A 19,029-nucleotide genomic window follows, 5' to 3' on the forward strand; every position below is an offset into this window, starting at 1 on the left:
CCCACAGCCCCTTCTTTATTTTATCCAAAACAGAGATGTCAGAGCTAATAACTGACCCATACAGAAGAAATCTAGTTTTCTTCATAAAGGAACCACACTCTGAATAAACATTTGCAAACTTTAAATGTTTATATTTATTTACTTCCATTTTTATTAATTACAATAAAAGGTTATGAAACCAAAAATATAGCATATATACTTAAAAATTTTTCCTGCAACTCAACTAGAGGTCAAAGTTAAGCACACTTGCAGACTGGAAATGTTCTGAATGTCCTTAACAATCTTTTAAAAATATGGTAAAACAACTATCCATCACTTGGAATCAATTCTACAACACCAGTGCAGCAAAAACCTGACCTCCCCAGCATCAGTCTGCCTGCCACAATGCAGCCTTACACAGAATTGCTTTTCTCAGGACAAAAAGGCAACAGGACCAAAATCTCCAATAGGTCAGATTTTGCCTTCAGTATCAGCAGGATGGGGAAAATAAGCCAAAACTGACAGACAACTAAGCAACATGAAAGTGAATTTATTTTAATTTCTCCTTTACGCTGCCTTGAAATTAAGAACGCTCTGGAGAAAACCAAGAAGGGATTTTGAGGATTTACATCATTTATACTTTATACATCCATGCCTTACACCCTGACCACAGAGTCCTCACCCCTCTCCTCCCTGCCAGTGCAGGAGGTGACTAAGAAAAGCAAGTCTACAGCCTCTGGAGCAGTGTCTGAGGTGGCTGCCAAGGGGAGCAGAGCTGGCAGAGCCCTGGGGTCCTGACTAAAGCAGCGGTGAAATGCGCACACTCGATCGGCTTTATCACAAAAGTAAGAAGATGTTGTACCTAGGTGCCAAGTTGTCATATGTATAAGCAACTGACATAAGTCGCTGAATCAAACTGGTTCCCTGGACAAGTACAAGAAACACCTTTAAAAATTGAAGTCGAAAGAAAAAAAAAAAAAAAAAAACAAGTTAATATAACAACAAGCTTTTTGATCTGTTTTTCAATTATACACACTGTGTGAATCTAAATAAACCCACCTGTGCAGAGGAGGAAGGGCCAAAGGCAAATCACAGCATCTTCACAGTTAACAATTTACTGGTTTTATTAAAGCAGAGCTAAAATCCCATGTTTAACTGACTAGGTCTAGATGCTAAAATTTCATTCTCTAAAGAAGACAATTCAACTGAATAGGAAAATCAACCATTTATTCAATCTTTTTAATAAAAACATGGTATTTTTTTAAAGCATAAACTACTCACAGCCTTTCAAAAACCTTAGGTTTAAGGAGACATGGCTAAGGATGAGGTTGGACACTTAAATTTTGTCTATCTCTGTGATCAACCCATTTTATTGACTAACCACTCTCTTGAAATATTCATCTTTAGCAAACGTGACAGACTACACAGAATTTTAAAATCCAAGTCTGAAGAAAATCTTAAAATATTAAAATATAAAATCCACAGCAGTCAAAAATACTAATTGATTGACAACTAGAAATTTAAAACCAGTGAGAGAAAGCAACAGCACCATTGACATGTTCAAAAACTTCATACATATGGTAAGTTCCCTGTATGACAGCAGCCCTGGTGATTTAGGGAATTGTTTTGTCAAAAAATGGCTGGTATTTATGGAATAGTTAAGGTCTTTCCAGGTATAACAAAGGGGAAGTTTGGCTCCAGCTCAGAGTTCAGACCTGCACTTTTTGGCAGTCACAGCTGGTCCTGTGCCCAAGAAAGTCAATTTATACTGAACATTTCCCTGATGCCAAAATATCCCACGTGCTTGGCCTGCCTTAGTAAATCAGCATGCAGGAATCTGGCAGGAGGGCTCACAGCTGCAGGTAAGCTCACACTCACTCAGATATCCCTAATAAAGTTATTTTAGTGTTTACTAAAGGAATCTAACATGGATTTAGCGAGGACAAGGGCAGCACACCTTATAAATACAGGTTAATAATAACAGGCTACTGTAAAAAAGGACTGATCAATTCAGGAAACAAAATCTAAGAAACAGGGACAAACTACTGGAATTCTGAATTCCCAATTAATGTGTTCATCAATCACCAAAAAAACACCTTTTGGTTGCCAGGTTTAAAACTATTCCAATACTTTTCTAGAGAACAACTAAGAGACAAATTATATTACTGAGCTCAATTAATACTACTAACTTTTCCACTGCACAATTTTACTACTAAAAAGGACTTCACATTTCCTCTTTTAGCAAGGGAATTGTTTGCTCGAGCTCACAGAACCTCTGTGTGTCTCCTACCTCTGTCAGCCTGGGGATGTGAAGGCCCTTGACGTGGTCGCTCGTTGTTTTCCTGGACTTGCCCGGCCACGTCCTTTTCCTGTGGCTCTCTGCCACCCCAGACCAGGCAAAGACATCGTGGTAAGCCAGATCCAGGTCTGAGGGGTCCACTGCAAACTGGCAGATCAGCTTCAGCAAGCAAGCAAGACAGTCCAGCTGCCACTGGGGAGGGCAAGGAAAAGAAATCTGCAGTTTTGAGGGGTTTATTTTACACGTAATTCAATGCCTGCTATGGAATTTGCAACTGAAAGCCTCAGCAAGGTATAAAGGGGAAAAAACAGAAGTAACTTGAATGTAGCTCAATGAAAAAGATGATTATTAGTCATTCTTACAGAACATGTTCATTATTGACAAGTGTCTTTATTAGCACCACAGCCACTATGCTAATTGTCTCACTGACAGCAAGGGAAAATGGTATTTCTTGGCCTCTTAGACAAGGGAAAGATAATTAACAGATTACTGCTTTTAACACAGATAAAAATAAATAATTCTCCAAACAATAGCCTTCCCTAAAATAAGCAGAAAAAAGAGCAAAAATAAATAAATACTCCATTCTTGTTTGGCTACTTTTGACTTCTTTAAAGAAGCATGATCTTTTAGAGTAGTATCAATGCAGTTGCAACCATTCCTGAGGAAGGAACCCAAGTTTTTACCCTCTAAAAATTGTAGCTCGTGGAACCCAAGTTCTACAATTTTAAGAATAGACAACCTTTCCCAAAATCCATAGGGAAAGAGGAAGACTGGTAGTTTTAAAACAAAAAAGCAGAAGTATATATATACTTGCTTTTGTTAAATAAGCTCTTTCAGGAATATAAAATATTCCAAAAAAAAGATGCTACTACATAGACTGTGGTGATTTCAATCAGAGAATGGATCTATGTCACAACAGAAAAATAACTGTAACAAAGGCTCAAAGTATTAAAAGCCTTTACAAATATCAGGAATGTTCTTCTGGAGAGAAAGGATGAATGAACACCTACCACAGTCCACGATTCCTGTTCCTTAGGCTCTAGGATTCCAGAATTGAAAATTTCCAGTAACTGTTGGAGCCCTCCAGCAGCAACAAACTGTAAATATATTATGGAATCAATGAGAGAAAAAGCAGATACAGACATACCACTAAGATCAGTTAGATACCAACCTAAGCTTTACAAATTAATAAATAAATTACAAATTATTCAGCTGGATATTTTATGAAAACAAATGAAATAATTGCACATGGCTACCACAAATTTACAAGGCTGATAACACAGGAAAACTTGCAACTGTTATCCCTACATTTGAGATAAAATATTTTAGGACAGATAATGTTTTAAATTGGTTTTAATTCTACATTTCTCTTGAAAAATTGTCTTAGGTGTCATGGAATACTGTAGGAAAAACAAACCTTGCAGCTCCACGTGTTTTTACTGTTTTCTATTTGATCTTCACTTGAATCATCTGAGTCTGGGTAAAGATCACTGTAACTGCCCTAAAGATAAACAAGATTAACTGTAAAAACAGCTCAAGAGTTGTAATATTATAAAATAAACTATCAACATATGCTTTGGTTCAGAGAAGCACAGAGATTCTGTGCAAGAAAATCACCGTAGATTCCCGTCTTATCCTCCTGTTGGGCTTCCCCAAAGCTTCAATAATCTCCAGGGCATACAAAAGTTTATGGGCACTTTTTATTCGCAGAAGGTCCTTCCAGCTAAAGCCATCATTACCCTTCAAAGATGAAAAAAAAGATAGAAAACAATGAATACAATTATAGGTAATGCTCATCTGTCTAAAAATTCAGGGAGAGGATTTTTCAAGTGGCATGGACAAATTATTTGGGGCTTAATTTCATCTGTTATCTGAAAATTAAACAATTTCAAGCAGATTTCTATATATGATTAACAATCTGAATAATGAAAAGGCAACATTATAATATGCTAAAATACAATTTTACATTAGAGGAAAGCAAGTGTCACCCTGTAACAGTCACCAAAATTTTGATGCATGTGTGCATAAAAAGCTGTAATATCTAAAATCTGTTAGGATGTAATTTCTACCACTTTTCAAGAGGCTGAATAATATTTTCATCTGTAGGACAAGAAATCAGCTGTGCATCCAAGCAACCCATGCTATGAACTGAAGGAACAGAGTACAAAAGTATCACTATCACAACAACCACAGTGTTAAAGCCAGGCTGCAGCTGAAGGAACTGCTCTTTCCATCCAAGCAAAAGATTAATTTCCAAAATAAACTTTGAAAATTGATGATAAAAACAAACTTTGGGAGCTAACCTGATATTTCTGTTTAGTTTTAGATTTATTAGGTTTACTCTTGTCCCAGCACACTTAACAGATTTACTACATTACATTCCTATTTGTGGAAATTTCAACTAAAGCACTGGATGCTAAAAAATTCAAGTATAATAGAAATAAACATGTAAAACTTTGTTCACCTGCTCATCAGAAATATTCTGGAATGCCTGCAGCATGTTAGGGCACGTTGGTAGGAGCATTAAGAGTTCCCAGACACGTCTGGATAAGTTTTCTGCATGGAGATGGAGCTCTTCACACCTGGCACTCTGACAAACCAAACCAGAACCATTCTTACTGTGAACTTCTTTGAGAAAATGACATTTCAAAGCCCAGAAATGTATTTATTTGTAACTAAGAAGCTGTTTCCTATCTAATAGCTAAATCCATAATTAGGACATGATAACTGAGGTTTCAGCTTGCAAGAAACTAAGTTACATAATCTTTAAATCATATCACATATTTTGAAATATTTAAATGCAGATAAAACTTATAAATAAATTACAGGTTCAAATGTACTATATATGATTTAATTTCCCTCAAGTTAATGATGGCATACAAGATTGAAGCTTGGGCTTTTGCAATAGAACTTTACAAATCTCTTTTCAAGCCAATTCCCATTATGAGTCACCACATCTACTTAAACAATCAATATTGTTTCTTAAGAATTGCTTTTATAGCTTCGACAATATTTAGAACATTCAAATGTATCAGAACAATATTACTGCTAAGAACAAAGGAGGATTACAAAGACTTTAGCACGTGAATGAGCAGGCAATAAACACCTCCAGCAACTGAACAGAGTAGACAAAAAATAGGCTACAGAGGAAATCCAGACCCAATGAAATAGAACTTAAATGTGATTGTTCTAATAGAATCACTCTGAATTACCTCGCTATCTTCCATAGCCACTTCTCCAGAAGGAGGCTTAAAAGAGGCCAGCATCTCTAACAGATCAAAGAGGGTGGTAAGATGAGGTTCTTGCAGGAGTAAGAGCATTGGAATGTTGTCCTTCTGAGGAGGAGGTAGGCAGGAGGCTGGGAGCTGGACACCTTCACCTTTGCGCTCTCTCCTGGGGGCACCGAGGGACACGAACACCATCTGCAACAGAGACACAACTTTATGACAAGCCATGGAATGTTCTCACAAGGGTCAGACTTTAAAAATTAAAGAGAAATTTTTGTTTTGTAATGAAGTCTTGGCTTTGCAGCATTTTCAGCATGTGCCACAAACGAAGTTTGGGTTTGCTTTCACTTAAGGCATTCAAACCCTAAAGTCTGGGTTTACTTTCACTTAAGGCATTCAACCTAAAAATTTAGATTTTAGGCATTCATGAATGCCTAAAACCTAGCTTTTAGGTTTTTCAGATTCTGTGCTGCTTTAGTGTGTATTTCTGAGTTTCATATGAGGGGATGGTGAGCTCTCTGCACAGTGGGTAGACAAAACAATCCCTTCTCTAGCTGGGGACAAGGACAAATGATCCAAATCTCAGGCCCAGGAGCATAATAGCAGAATGAAGAGAGAAAAACAAGAAAGATGGCACTTCATGGGCTGGGGCTGGAACTGGACAATGAACTGCAATCTGCAAAGCTGATCCCAGGGAGAGACCCCGGCAGCGCTCGTGCATTTTGGGACCATTTGGGCTCATCTTGGGTGCAGCCCTGGCTGGGCTCTGGTGCTGCCCAAGGTGGCTCCATTGAGGAAATACTTTTAATAAATCCCTACTTTATTCTTTAGCTCTGTCTAGCCTCTGTTCTAGGTCAGCCCCCACAAAGCATCAATCACACTCCTGATTCTGCCCCTGAGGCTGGGGAGACTCCAGCCCTGAGCTGCTGTCACCCAGGGGCTGATGGCCCCCAGCCCCACAGGGGATGATGGCGCCCAGCCCCACAGGGTTCTGAGCTAGTATCACCCAGGGGCTGATGGCCCCCAGCCCCACAGGGGATGATGGCGCCCAGCCCCACAGGGTTCTGAGCTAGTATCACCCAGGGGCTGATGGCCCCCAGCCCCACAGGGGATGATGGCGCCCAGCCCCACAGGGTTCTGAGCTAGTATCACCCAGGGGCTGATGGCACCCAGCCCACAGGGGGGTTCTGAGCTAGTATCACCCAGGGGCTGATGGCACCCAGCCCCACAGGGGATGATGGCACCCAGCCCCACAGGGTTCTGAGCTGCTGTCACCATGGGGTTGATGGCACCCAGCCCCACAGGGGTTCTGAGCTGGTGTCACCCAGGGGATGATGGCACCACAGGGGTTGATGGCACCCAGCCCCACAGGGTTCTGAGCTGGTATCACACGAGAGCCAAGCCTTGGCACTGCTCCCATGCTGGCAGTACCTGCATGTCCTTAAAGCCCAGCTCATGGAGAGTTTTCTCATCGTAGTCAGTGGTCAGTTCGTGCCCAGATGAAATCATTCTCACAGGTCCCATGAGGCCACCTAGGATAAAAGCTTATTTCAGCAAAATTCTGCAATAGTTTCAGTTTCACAGTTTTAATAGTACACCCCTCAACAGAGGCAAAAACTTGATTTCATTTTCTTAAGAAAAATAGTTATTACATTAAACTAATTTAAACTTGCATAAATAAACTAAATTTACTTGTATAAATTTACTTTACTTGCATTTGTATTCACAAATAGCCTAACAGGTCACCCTACTTTGCAGTGAAAAGTGTTTATAATATAAATTCAAACATGCCTTCCATATTTTGTGGTAAATGACACTGTGCCACAGAAGGATAATGGAAAATGATTGTGATCATCAGCAAAATGCCCTTGTAGCACACAAAGAAACATTGATTAATCTTACTTAAGTGTAAGTTGGAACCAAAGAAGTCACACCCACTTCAGAAGGGAAAAACTAAGAACACCCTGTAAAGAACTCTGAACAAACCTGAACAATCAAAAGATTAAGAATTAAACTCCATGTGGTGCAGACAACCAAACCTCTCTTCTAACAAGCACACTTTGCCCACATGACCACAGGTTTCTAAAATGCCAGTTACAACAAAAATAAGTATTTTCTGCTCTGAGGTGGAAAACAAGACAGTTTCTTTAATAAACTCTTTCTGATGAGTGGCTGGAAAAGGATTCTACAAAGAAGGCAATTAATGTGTCCAAAATTCAGTCTGGTTTAGTTACATTGTGTCTCATTAAAACATGTCTTTTAGAAGTTGTTAAACTGTGAAGAACAAGTTTAAATCATGTTTAAACACATACTATTAGTGGTGTTGGAAAGAGCTGTTCATGGACAGAATTTATTCAGATAATCATTCATTACATGCTAGCTAATGCTTATGATGAGAAAGAAAAACCAAGAAAACATAAAGAAAATTCAGAAAACATTTTGAACAGCAATAACTGGTAAGAATGCTGTAATATATAATATCAGGAATATAACATCCTCCTGAAGGATAAAGCAGGAATTTTCATTCACTCACAAACACAAAGAGGGAACAAAACCAGGATGCATATTCACTATACAAAGCAAAGTGACATTCCAAATTAGGAATTCTTTTTCCTCAAAGCAGGAAAAAGAATAATTTCTGCTACTGGATGACCATAAATTAAAAAGCAATTGCAGGAGTAAGGAAAATCTTTCACCTGACTGGAATACGTGTATACAGAGCATAAATTATGAATTTGAATTGTGGCTTCAAACTCTGAATCAACGGCAGAGCCAGAAGAATCAGATGAAGTAAGAATAAGATATACAGAAATGTAGAATTTTACCAAGTCATGTGCAACAGAATCTCCAGTTTACAGAAAATAACATCATTCAAACAACTAGAAGAAAAATAATGTGGGGGGAAATCTGTTGGAACATGGAATTTGGAAAGATTCAAGGACTTCAAGGATTTACATTTTCTTTGCTATTTCAAATAAATGGCAGTGCTTAAGAAACAACACTATTAATTAGAAGTGAGGGTGATACTAATTTGAACTACAGCTAAAGAAAATAAATCATAATGCTTGCTTAGCTGAGGTATCTGGGGGAAAAAAACCCCACAATCATTTGAGTGGTAAAGGCAAAATCTCCAGGTAGGAAGAGCTCACCAGGGAAATCCCCTTTGCGACTGCTCTGGCCAAACTCCTGCAGCTGTGCTTGCTGATTTATCTGCTCCTTCTGCAAATTTTCATACCAATGTGTGACTTCTGCTCGGAGATCAGCCACCTGATCACTGGGGTACATTTCTATGGTCATCTGAAAGAAAAGAGGTGGTTGATTTTCCCGAGAGAGCTCTGGCTACCAGCACTGAGCAGGAGTGAGTGAGCCTGGAAAGGGATTTTCCCTCACCTTGTCAGGAAGTCCAGCTGGCTGACAGACAATCCTTAGAGGTAGAGACTGTTTGTCACTCAGGGCTTTCAAGTGACTGCTGATGCCAGTGCCTTCAATCTGCCACTGTCTCAGGTGATATGCAAACCTTAGGAAAAACATGAAATAAGTGGTTTTGTTTGCTGAACAAATGTTTGCTGAACAATGAAAGAAAGACAAACCCTGCAAATAGTTGTTTGGATTTTTTTTTTTCAGTAAGAGGAAGTTATTGATAGCCTCACTGTGCTTGAAATAATATTAAAATAACTTTTAAGAAGTTTCCTTGTTGAGGGATGGGAAACACAAACACATCCACACATTTTTATACAAGAACAAGGGCCAGCTCTGGTAACTGTTTAAACTTTATTTATTACCTTTCACAGTCATTCCCTACTGTCTCTCCTTTACACAGAGAAACTATTCCTTAAATTAATAATCACTCTTAACACACTCATCATTATGGTAACAGGAATAGAAATAAATTCTGCGTCCAAATATATCAATAGTTTTTTACCTTCTCCTAAAAGCCTCCAGGTGTGTTTTCAGCATTAAGAGCCCTCTTTCAATAATGGTGAGACTTGAGTGAGAATCTTGCTCCAGGTTACTTGAAGCTATCATCAGACTCTCCATACACTTGCTAATAAATTCCTGCTCTTTTTCCAGACCAGTTTTACCTGCAATACCAGTTCAAGTCAATTTACAGGCACAGCTTTGGAACAACACATTTTAATACTAAGAATAATAAAAGGATAATGCTGGGTATTCTTTAAAGCATTTCAAACAGCAAAAAAAGAGATGAGAATGCAAGGTGATACCGTTGATGTAGTAAGAGTTGATGTACTGGATGGCTGCTCGACTGACATCTCCAGACTGTGCCCTCAGAGCAATGCCCCAGAACTGGTCCATGCCACACAGCTGCTGGACAAAAGGAAAACAAGCACAGAAACAAAACATTGCCTCATTATTTCACTGGGACTGAGGGTTTTCTGGTCTGAGACATTCTTTTTACCTCTTGACTCAATCATGACAATATCTCATTTTCTCCACTGTTTGCACTGTCATCACTGCACACACCAATTACTACAGAACTCTAAATTTCTCAGAAACAGTCTGAAAGTCACACATGAGAACTGGCTGAAATTCAAAATAGCAAAATTTCATTTCTGACAAACAGGAGTACTTCCAAATGAAGCTGTACAACCACAACTACAATCAATATTCATTGCAAGGAAAAAAATGTCTCAAATCAATTTGGAGAATATATTCTAAATGTAATTTTACCTATGAGGTAATTGCTCTGGATAAAAAACTTTTAAAGCACATAATGCATAAATTGAGACAGATTTTACAACACGTGTAGTCACAGTTAAGTATGACTAACAGAATGTCATTTGACTCTTCTTCATTAGGTAAGCAAATGTTACAAACCTGTTTTTTAAACTCAACAGTGGATACAGTTCAGTTATGATAAAATCTGATAAACTGCACGAAGAGATGCAGGCAACAGCTATCAGGTTTTGGTGGTTTCCCATCTTTGCCTTGAGGGACAAAACCCACAGGTGGCAGAGAGAAGAAAAGCCAGAGGCAGAAGGCAGGCTCACCTCGGAGTTGGAGCCACCATCGTAGGCGCTCGTAGCCAGTCGAGCCAAGTTACACAAGTGCTGGAAGAGGTTCAGGCCAGTCATACTGATGGTTTCAGGTTTGAGCTGAGGCATCTAAACAAATGCAAAAAAATGGCACTGCTAGAACAGAGAGCAACTACAGGGCATTTATTTCACTGGCACTGTTATTACTAATCAGTGCTATTATTAATCCCACTCAAATGTAGAAGATGAAATAGATTTGTTCTTGAAAAAGGTCATACCCTCAGTTTTAGACAGAATAAAAAAAATCAACTATAATTGGCTTAAACAGTTCACCAATTATTTGAACTGTAACAATGCAGAGGGGGAAAAAAGTTACTTCATTTCAACATCAGCTGCTTAATTTATCAACAGCAGGAGAACTTGTTAGCATATGTGACATCCACCCAAAAAAACTTATCCATGTGCAAAACTAGACAAAAACCCGTGTCATCCTGGAAAAGAACTAGACTACATTAATTATTGCACAATCTACCCATTTTGTAATGCCATCTGTCAAAGTAGATGGATAGAACAGAACCCCCTGGAGAAAGCTCTGCATGTTTGTCTTTTCAGTGGCTGTGCTGCTGGTATTTGTAGACCCCTCCAAAAAAGAAAAATCAATTTTTCAGTCAGGTGGAGCTGTACAGCATAAAGCAAGCTATAGTTTTGTGGAGTTTTTTTCCCAAATTAAAATAAAGTGCTACACAGCTGCAGACAAACACATGGCCTATTTGTAAAGAAGCACTCAGGTAAATTGTAGTGTGAAAAGAATTCCCACTAGTCTATTCCCCTCCTCTCTCCAAGCAGAGGAAAACCTTTGCACGACAAGCAGGGCCTTCCTGGACTACAGAAGAGATAATTTCCACAGAAACAATTTAAATGCCATAAACAGTGTTGATATGGAATGAAACATTCTATTCATTATTGGAATGATAGGGTTGCAATGAACTCTGCACATACCTTTTCCAAAAAAAGATGCTTGTAAGTCTCCATTCCCATGGCGTGCTGGTCTTTACTCCGTACTTGATTCAAGAACCAGTGTAGTGCATCATCATAACATTCTGAATCTTCCACTAAGCAGTGCCACAGGATGTCCACTTGTTCTAAACTCAACCCTGCAATTGGGGAAGTCTTTTTAACTACTCCTTTATAACACCACATATTCCACAGAACCCAAGAACACACGGAAAAATCAGAATTTTTCTGTGAGGTCATGACACATAAATGTATTGTGTGACAATTTGACTATCTATAGTGAAACCACCCAAATATTAATTGTGCAAAGTGTAATTTCTTCCTTCATAAGGAAAATTAATATCTGACAGTATTAAAATATGAAGAATTATTTATTTTTTGAATACAGTACTCCAGTAAAAGATCTCTGGGAACATTATGGACACAAACCAAAGCCCATAAGTACATAATGTATTATCTTCCTTTAGTAATTACTACAATCCTACTAAGAATATAGTACTCCAGTAAAAGATCTCATTATGGACACAAACTATTATGTACCATAAGTACATAATGTATTATCTTCCTTTAGTAATTACTACAATCCTACTATTTAGAAAAACTGCAGCACAGAGAACATGAGAATTTGTTCTCACAGAACTGCAACAGAATTTGAACTCCAACGTTAGTTCTGTGCCTTTGCCAGAAAATCTTCCTTCTTTTGGAACTGTCTCAGAGATAATTCTAAATTGTATATTTAAAATAACATATTAAGCTGACGTGGATTGCTAAGAGGTATTTTTGCCTTACTCTGGGGTGGTTTTGTGGTAAGATAACCTGAAATACTCACTGAAATGATCTGGGGATCCCAGAGTTGAAAACACACATGTCAGGAACTGGAGACGAACCTGAACCTCTGCACTGTGGCTGTATCTAAATTGGATAAAATTGAAAATTTGGATAAAAAATTGAAGGTTCTTTTGTTGTTTATTGACATAACTTCTTTCCTACTCACCCCTGTGTCTCTTAAAAGCATAAATAATTGTTTCTTACAAGCTTCTTTCTGAATTTCCAGTTCAGTGTACGGCCCAAACCCCAGCTGAAGGTGTTGCAGAACCATCCCAAAGAGCAGAATATCTAGTGACAACTGTTGTGTCAAAGTCCTTTTTTCTTGGGAATTGAGAAGGGGGATAGGAGTGGGTTTTTTTGTCTTACAGCTCAATTCAAGTGTATCATTTTGTCACCTTGCAGGATCTACCCTGTTTTTCCCCCTAAGTTGTAAAATGCTGATATTTCTACTCTAGATTTCCAATTCCAAATGATACATATTCTTTATGAAAATATTTTCCTAACTTATATAAAAATATAGACTTTGTTTCTATTCATGCAGTAAAAGCTTGATGGTAAAAGGAGCAGAACAATTTCTCATTTTACCTGAATTTAAAGGATCCCACCTTCCTAAGTAATTCCTCACTAAAGCAACATCTAACATAAAGGGTGAAGTTAGATTTGAAGGAGTTAAACTGGACCCATAAATAGCAACATTTTTCAGATGTGGGTGCCCATATTGACTTTGACATCTGTCAAAACATGAACAGTCTCTTCCTCTGGGATTGGGGAGCTGGAGATTGCAGTGCTTGTTTATATACACCTGATTTTAATCACACAGATTAGAACGTGCAGATGGATGTATTCAAACAAAAAAATCATGCAAGACAAATTTTAAAACTAAAACATTTGAATAGTTCTAGTATACAAAATCACTTTAAATTAACTTGAATATCAAAGCCTTCATGTTTTATTTGCACACAAATATTCAACATGACATCTAACAAAAAATGACATGAGAGTTGGGTTTTTAAAGAAAAAGGAGTCATTTAAAATGTTTTTACAGACTTTTGTCTCCCTAGGCAGGAGATGTCCATACAGAAAGCCTTTACTTACAAGAACACATCAGCAGCAACACTGGTTAAAACCATCAAATACCAACCACCCCAAGTCAGCTGTGTACTTACAGAGCGTGTTTGTGCCGTCCCTCCCTGACTGCCTGGATGTAGTGTACCAAATTGTCAAAGAAAAGTTTCATCATATTGAGCTCTTTCTCTGCCCACCTGTGGCAATTCAAAGGACAGAAGGTATTATGGTTTGCTTAAAAAGATCAGAAAAGCCCCAAGAAGCAAACAGCTGTTACAGGAAAATGGCACACATGTAACCCCCCAGAGTGAACATTCAGTTTTCTGTCTCAGGGGCATTTTCCAGCACTGTACTCTCTTCTTCCTTGCAATCCTTAAGGTTTCCTAATGCTATTTTCAGGGGTAGGACTAACAGAACACTCCCTGTGGAGCCCATGAAAACTGCTCCTAAAGGCCCTAATTCAGAAAAGGTCTAACTCAGAAGTGGGCATATGTTTAAATGTCACATCAAAAAGGCCAAGGAAAATTGTTGCTTATCACTGTCACCTCTTCAGAAATTCTGTCAGTCCATACTCTACAGCTGCACCAGGCAGTTACATGGTTTGTTCTGCTAAGGAATGCTGTATTATCTTCACCTTTCAAAGGGTTTTGTACACCAAAGACCCCCTAAATTCTTGGGACAGGGGCCTACTTACATTGTTATCCAATGTGTATCATAGCTGCTCCCAAATTGCTGGAATGTTCCAAACAGCTTGGGAAGAAGACGAAGTGAAACTACTACAGATCTAAGGGAGAAAAATGATGACAAGATGATTGGTACAAAACTGAAATAATTCATTGAAAAATTCCTTTGAGAAGCTCCAGTTCTGTGAGCAAACCAACTGAAGGAAAGCACTGTAAATCATAAATCATAGAATGATCTGGGTTGGAAGGGATTTTAAAAGTCACCTCATTCCACCCCCTGCCATGGGCAGGGACACCTTCCACTATCCCAGGCTGCTCCAAGCCCTGTCCAACCTGGCCTTGGACACTTCCAGGGATGGGGCAGCCACAGCTTCTCTGGGCACCCTGTGCCAGTGCCTCAACAGCCTCACAATCACAGTTTTTTCCTCATATCTAAACTAAACCTACTTTCTTTCATTTTGAAGCCACTGCCCCTTGTCCTGTCACTCCAGGCTGTTGGAAAAATTCTCTCTTTCAGGTCCCTTCAGGAACTGATGGCCACAATTAGGGACTGAAGCCTTCTCTTTTCCAGGCTGAACAATCCCAATTCTCTCACCCTTTCCTCCCAGGAGAGGGGCTCCATCCCTCTCACCAACTTTCTGGAGCTGCTCCAACAGGCTCATGTCCTTCCTGTGCTTGTGAGATCTCCCATCAAAACAACCAAGAAGTTTTCTGAACTTGAACTACACTTAACTCAATTTCTTTACATGCAACTCCTGGGACACAGAGCTGAGAATAATCTCTCAGCATGCTGGTAGCTCATCTCAAAAATGCAGTTCTCAGCAAAAAGATAACACCATAACACAGCAGGTGATGTCTAGCAGTCATGAACACAAATTCCACTTTCACCAGTACAATCTCACAGCTTTGGCTGCTATTCAAACAAGTTCTCTGAGGTCAAGGTGCTCCTTCCTCACAGAAACTAGACCCCTTACAGACTGGTCTGTTCCTCAGCCACCTGTGTGTAAAATCTGAATATTCAGTATAAAATGCTTAGCCAAGGCACCTGACCTTGCCCTTGACTGACTGAGGTGCAGACCTGATTTTACCAAAAGCAGGAATGCAATAACCTCTGGAACAAGAGAGAACAGACAAATGCAACAAAATGAGAAATTCAAGACACCAAAACAAAAAGAAATGGAGCATCAGAAACATCCACAACACTTTGGAAACTATTTTTATTCTTTTGCTTTTGTCTAGTTTAAGTTGTCTTCCTGTAAAATGAAATAGCCAACTCGGATTTCGGGTATGTTGCAAAAATAAAAATAAGACAGTTATAAAACAGATAATTTATGATTGAAGTTACCTGTTGTTTGCTAAATTTTCTAAGCAGCCTTCAATAAATCTCATTCGAATCTGTCTGTCAGTGAACCAGCACACTAAAGAACAGAGCAGCTTCTCTGCCTCATTTATTAACCCTTCAGAGAGATGGATCTACAGCAAATACAAAGAAAGGTCAATGAATATTTTGTATTTATTTTCTTTTTTAAAACAGTGTTTTCTGATATTTGACTCACTGCATCTTCATCCTGGACCAGATCCCAGAGCAGGGTATTTCCTTTCTTACAAACATTATCCAAATTAATGTCTGTCACTGCATTGCTGTTGTACTGATGTTTGTGAACTGCTGGTCCTGCACAAAATATAAAGACCATTAGTGAGCAAACAGAAGGAACCATCTGAATTGAACATTATTCCTTAAGTGCACAAACAACAACACATTTTATTTGTTAACTTGGGCTATTTCAAAGTGCACCAACACTGTAATTGCAGCCTTTTTTCACATATGGGTCTTAAAAGACACTACCAGAAGCCAACAGGGCAGTTGGGCCAATATTTACACTGCTTTTGGCTAATGGCAAAGTGCAATTAAAAACAGCACTGAAGAACTGCAGATGCAATGGCTTTTTAATTTAATTCATACTGTAATTAATATATTTCTTAAGCCTTTCTGTGGTGCCGTGGTCCAAAGGGAGTTATCTCCACAACCACCAGGGCTGGAGTGCAGGGAAGGAGAACATTTCAATAAATTCCCCTCCTAGTACAGGATTCCCTTCATCCAGCTGAAAACCAGAGAAAACAAACAGCATTTTTCCATGTGCTACAACATCAAAGTGCAGGATTTTAGAAACTCATCATGTTTCCATAAACACTGATAGACATTTTCTTTCCTCTCTGTGCCCACAGCTGGCACCATTCATTGATCTACTATTTAATACCATTTTCATGGAACAGCAAAGCCAAGTAGAAAATTCAGACTGCACACAGAACACTGTAATTATTTGCACATGCAAAACTAGGGGTGTCAAAAATAAAATGCACTGAAGGCCTCATGCTCAACCAGTAATTTCAATCTTCAGTTAGACAAATAATATCTATGAAAAATATTGAAAAAAATATGCTGATTTATAGATTCATAAAGTTTTTAATAGTTTATTCAACTCTGCAGTGTAGGAAGAAATCCAAATTTTCAATGTCAGGCTAAAATTTATCATAAAAACTTTTCATTCAATTACTTCATGGAAATATATAAACAGCAATGGGTTTGCTGTCTGCTGGGTGAGAGCAAACCTGGTTCTTGCAGGCCAGTGAAGAAAAACATGAACCTTTCACCAACCCTGCTCTCCATTATGTTTAAAAATGGTAAAACAGAAAATAAAGCTGCCAGAATAGCATATGGAAAGATGCTATAATTCTTGAGAAGTGTTTTAGGAGCATTTCAAATTGCACCCTGAAGTAAACCAGAAGATTTGGCAGTGTAAGATGAAACAGCATAAAATGCCCTTTACAGCAAACTCCCAAAAGGATCAAGTCATATTTTAAGTCATTTTTCCAGAATTATCTTCTCTAGAGCCCATTATGGTTAATTCATTTATAGGTTAATTTATGATGTCAAATGTACAAAATCACAGTAATGTGCACCCACCAGCACAAAAACTGCAGGAAGTTTCAGAGTGGAAAATCTTTTAAAGAGTCTTGCATTTCAGTATCACCTTTCTTTACACTTAAATAACCTATTACAAAAAACACTTACTAGGTTCTTTTGTGCCTTTATTTGTTTTAACTTGCATTCAAAGCTCCAGATGAAATGGAAAGGTGGGGGATTTAAAAATACAAACACAGCTAAACACAAAGGAATATTTCTGTGTTGACAAATGAACACAGATACAAAAATGAATCTCTTGGAGAAACATTATGTTCTCAGCAGTCATCATGATTTCTTTGGAGAAGTACAAATAAATGGTTAAAATAACTTCATTATTTTAATTACTGGAGACTAATTCAAAATGACAAACCAAGTTTTTCAGTTTTCCTTTGATCACTCTCACCTTGACTCAGATGTTCATGATAGATAGAGGCCAGGTTTGGGAGGTGCTGCTGAAGATGAGATGTTAGCTCAGCATGGGAATTAATCTGTACAAGCTCCTCTTCACAGCCAGACTCTTCCCCATCAAAATCTGCCATATTTTTCTCTGATTTTGCACTGACTTGAGAACTACTGCAGCTGACATCATCTGCACTAAGCATATCATCAACCATATGCCTGTAAAAGAAGAATATCAGAATGGACAATATCAAAGAGGAAGTTGATTACAGCAGACTACAAGTGAGCAGACACCTCCCTAGAGCTATAGTCAGGATGAATCATCTGCTTGAACAGCAGCCCTTGTATGAATTGCAGAAACAACTACAGATAAGTAAACTGAAGGTCTCACTAGCCTGATGACTGAGTTGGCTTCTCAGTGTTAACTAAATGCAGCACCTTCCAAAATATTTTTAACATTTTCTTAAATGCTGTCTTATTTATTCAATACCAAAACTTCAGAGAAACCTTTAATCAGACCTTAATAAATCAGGTATCTGTGTGACTGTCTGTGATAAGAATCATCTCTGCAAGACAAAATTATCCTGAGCTACAGCAGAGTGTCCACACACCAATTTCTGCTCAGATGGAGCATTTTGCTACCACTTTTATTTCTGTTATGGAAGGAGTCAGAAGAAACTAGGTCAAGGGAAATATAGGTTGATATTAGGAAGAAGTTTTTTTTACAGAAAGGGTGAGAAAGTTCTGGAAGGAAGGTGGTGGGGTCACCATCCCTGGATGTGTTTAAGAAAAGACTGGGTGCCATGGTTTAGTTGAGGTGTGAGGGCATGGACTGGACTCGCTGATCTTGAAGGTCTCTTCCAACCAAACCATTCTGTGACTCTGTGAAATGCCCAGCTACCTACCCATCGTGGTGGTGGTGGTGGTGGTGATGGTGGTGGTGGTGCTGGGGCCCAATGAACTGCCGGCAGTTAAACAGCTCATTCCCAATCGTTTCCCCGAGGAAGTCCCCCGTGTGTGTGATACAAGAATCCTGCGAGCCCTGTGAAATGTGGGCAGTGCTCATCTCCCCCGCCATGTCGTGCTCGGTGTCCTCGGCGTGGGGGCAGGCGTCCAGCATGCGCATGCGGTTATCCACGGGCGCCACGGCGTCCGCGCTGAACGCGTGCTCCTTGCCCGCCCCGTTACTGGCGCCGCTCCTCTCCGCTGCCCCCTGGGCATCTCCCAGGCAAATGCCCGTCTGGGATTCCAGTTTTCTGCCTCGTAGATCTGTGCTCCTGTTGCTTTTCTGGGGATTGTGACTCCTGTCTTCTTCCTCTTCGTCCTCCTCCTCTTTGAGAGCCTCGATATCCGCGATGTCCTCCGACTGCACCTCGCTGCCGGGGCTGCCGGCGGACTGGCTGGCGTGGCTGGAGTTGGCCTCGTTGCTGGATCCATCACTGTGGCCACTGCTGCTCCCAGGCCCACTGCTGCCATCCTCACCGCTGTTGGCTGTCTCATCAGAGCTTCCTTGCATGGATTCCTGAAATTATTTTGGGGTTTTTTTAAGATCGGTGGAAAAATAAAGCACCACTGG

The 19,029-nt window shown here is 39.4% G+C and overlaps 1 protein-coding gene across 10 annotated transcripts in view; it reads right to left on the reverse strand.

Annotated features, from left to right (window-relative positions):
- USP34 (ubiquitin specific peptidase 34) overlaps positions 1-19,029 on the reverse strand; it is a 111,350-nt gene that overhangs the window by 40,927 nt on the left and 51,394 nt on the right. For 6 of the 10 annotated variants that reach the window (XM_039716918.1, XM_039716915.1, XM_039716917.1 and 3 more), the window contains exons 15-35: positions 18,359-18,975; positions 17,458-17,672; positions 15,646-15,761; positions 15,435-15,562; positions 14,101-14,190; positions 13,508-13,603; positions 12,343-12,425; positions 11,499-11,653; positions 10,515-10,628; positions 9,729-9,831; positions 9,428-9,587; positions 8,896-9,022; positions 8,655-8,802; positions 6,937-7,037; positions 5,491-5,700; positions 4,743-4,868; positions 3,896-4,018; positions 3,696-3,779; positions 3,289-3,375; positions 2,270-2,470; positions 842-924 (exon numbers count right to left, since the gene is read on the reverse strand). In XM_039716918.1, the coding sequence (XP_039572852.1) occupies positions 842-924; positions 2,270-2,470; positions 3,289-3,375; positions 3,696-3,779; positions 3,896-4,018; positions 4,743-4,868; positions 5,491-5,700; positions 6,937-7,037; positions 8,655-8,802; positions 8,896-9,022; positions 9,428-9,587; positions 9,729-9,831; positions 10,515-10,628; positions 11,499-11,653; positions 12,343-12,425; positions 13,508-13,603; positions 14,101-14,190; positions 15,435-15,562; positions 15,646-15,761; positions 17,458-17,672; positions 18,359-18,975 (3,167 nt within the window). The remainder of the gene's footprint in view (positions 1-841; positions 925-2,269; positions 2,471-3,288; positions 3,376-3,695; positions 3,780-3,895; positions 4,019-4,742; positions 4,869-5,490; positions 5,701-6,936; positions 7,038-8,654; positions 8,803-8,895; positions 9,023-9,427; positions 9,588-9,728; positions 9,832-10,514; positions 10,629-11,498; positions 11,654-12,342; positions 12,426-13,507; positions 13,604-14,100; positions 14,191-15,434; positions 15,563-15,645; positions 15,762-17,457; positions 17,673-18,358; positions 18,976-19,029) is intronic. The other 4 variants (XM_039716921.1, XM_039716919.1, XM_039716913.1 and 1 more) reach the window with 2 other exon arrangements.

This window comes from Passer montanus, unplaced genomic scaffold (assembly GCF_014805655.1).
Source record: "Passer montanus isolate IOZ18808 unplaced genomic scaffold, ASM1480565v1 scaffold37, whole genome shotgun sequence".
Lineage (NCBI taxonomy): Eukaryota > Metazoa > Chordata > Aves > Passeriformes > Passeridae > Passer > Passer montanus.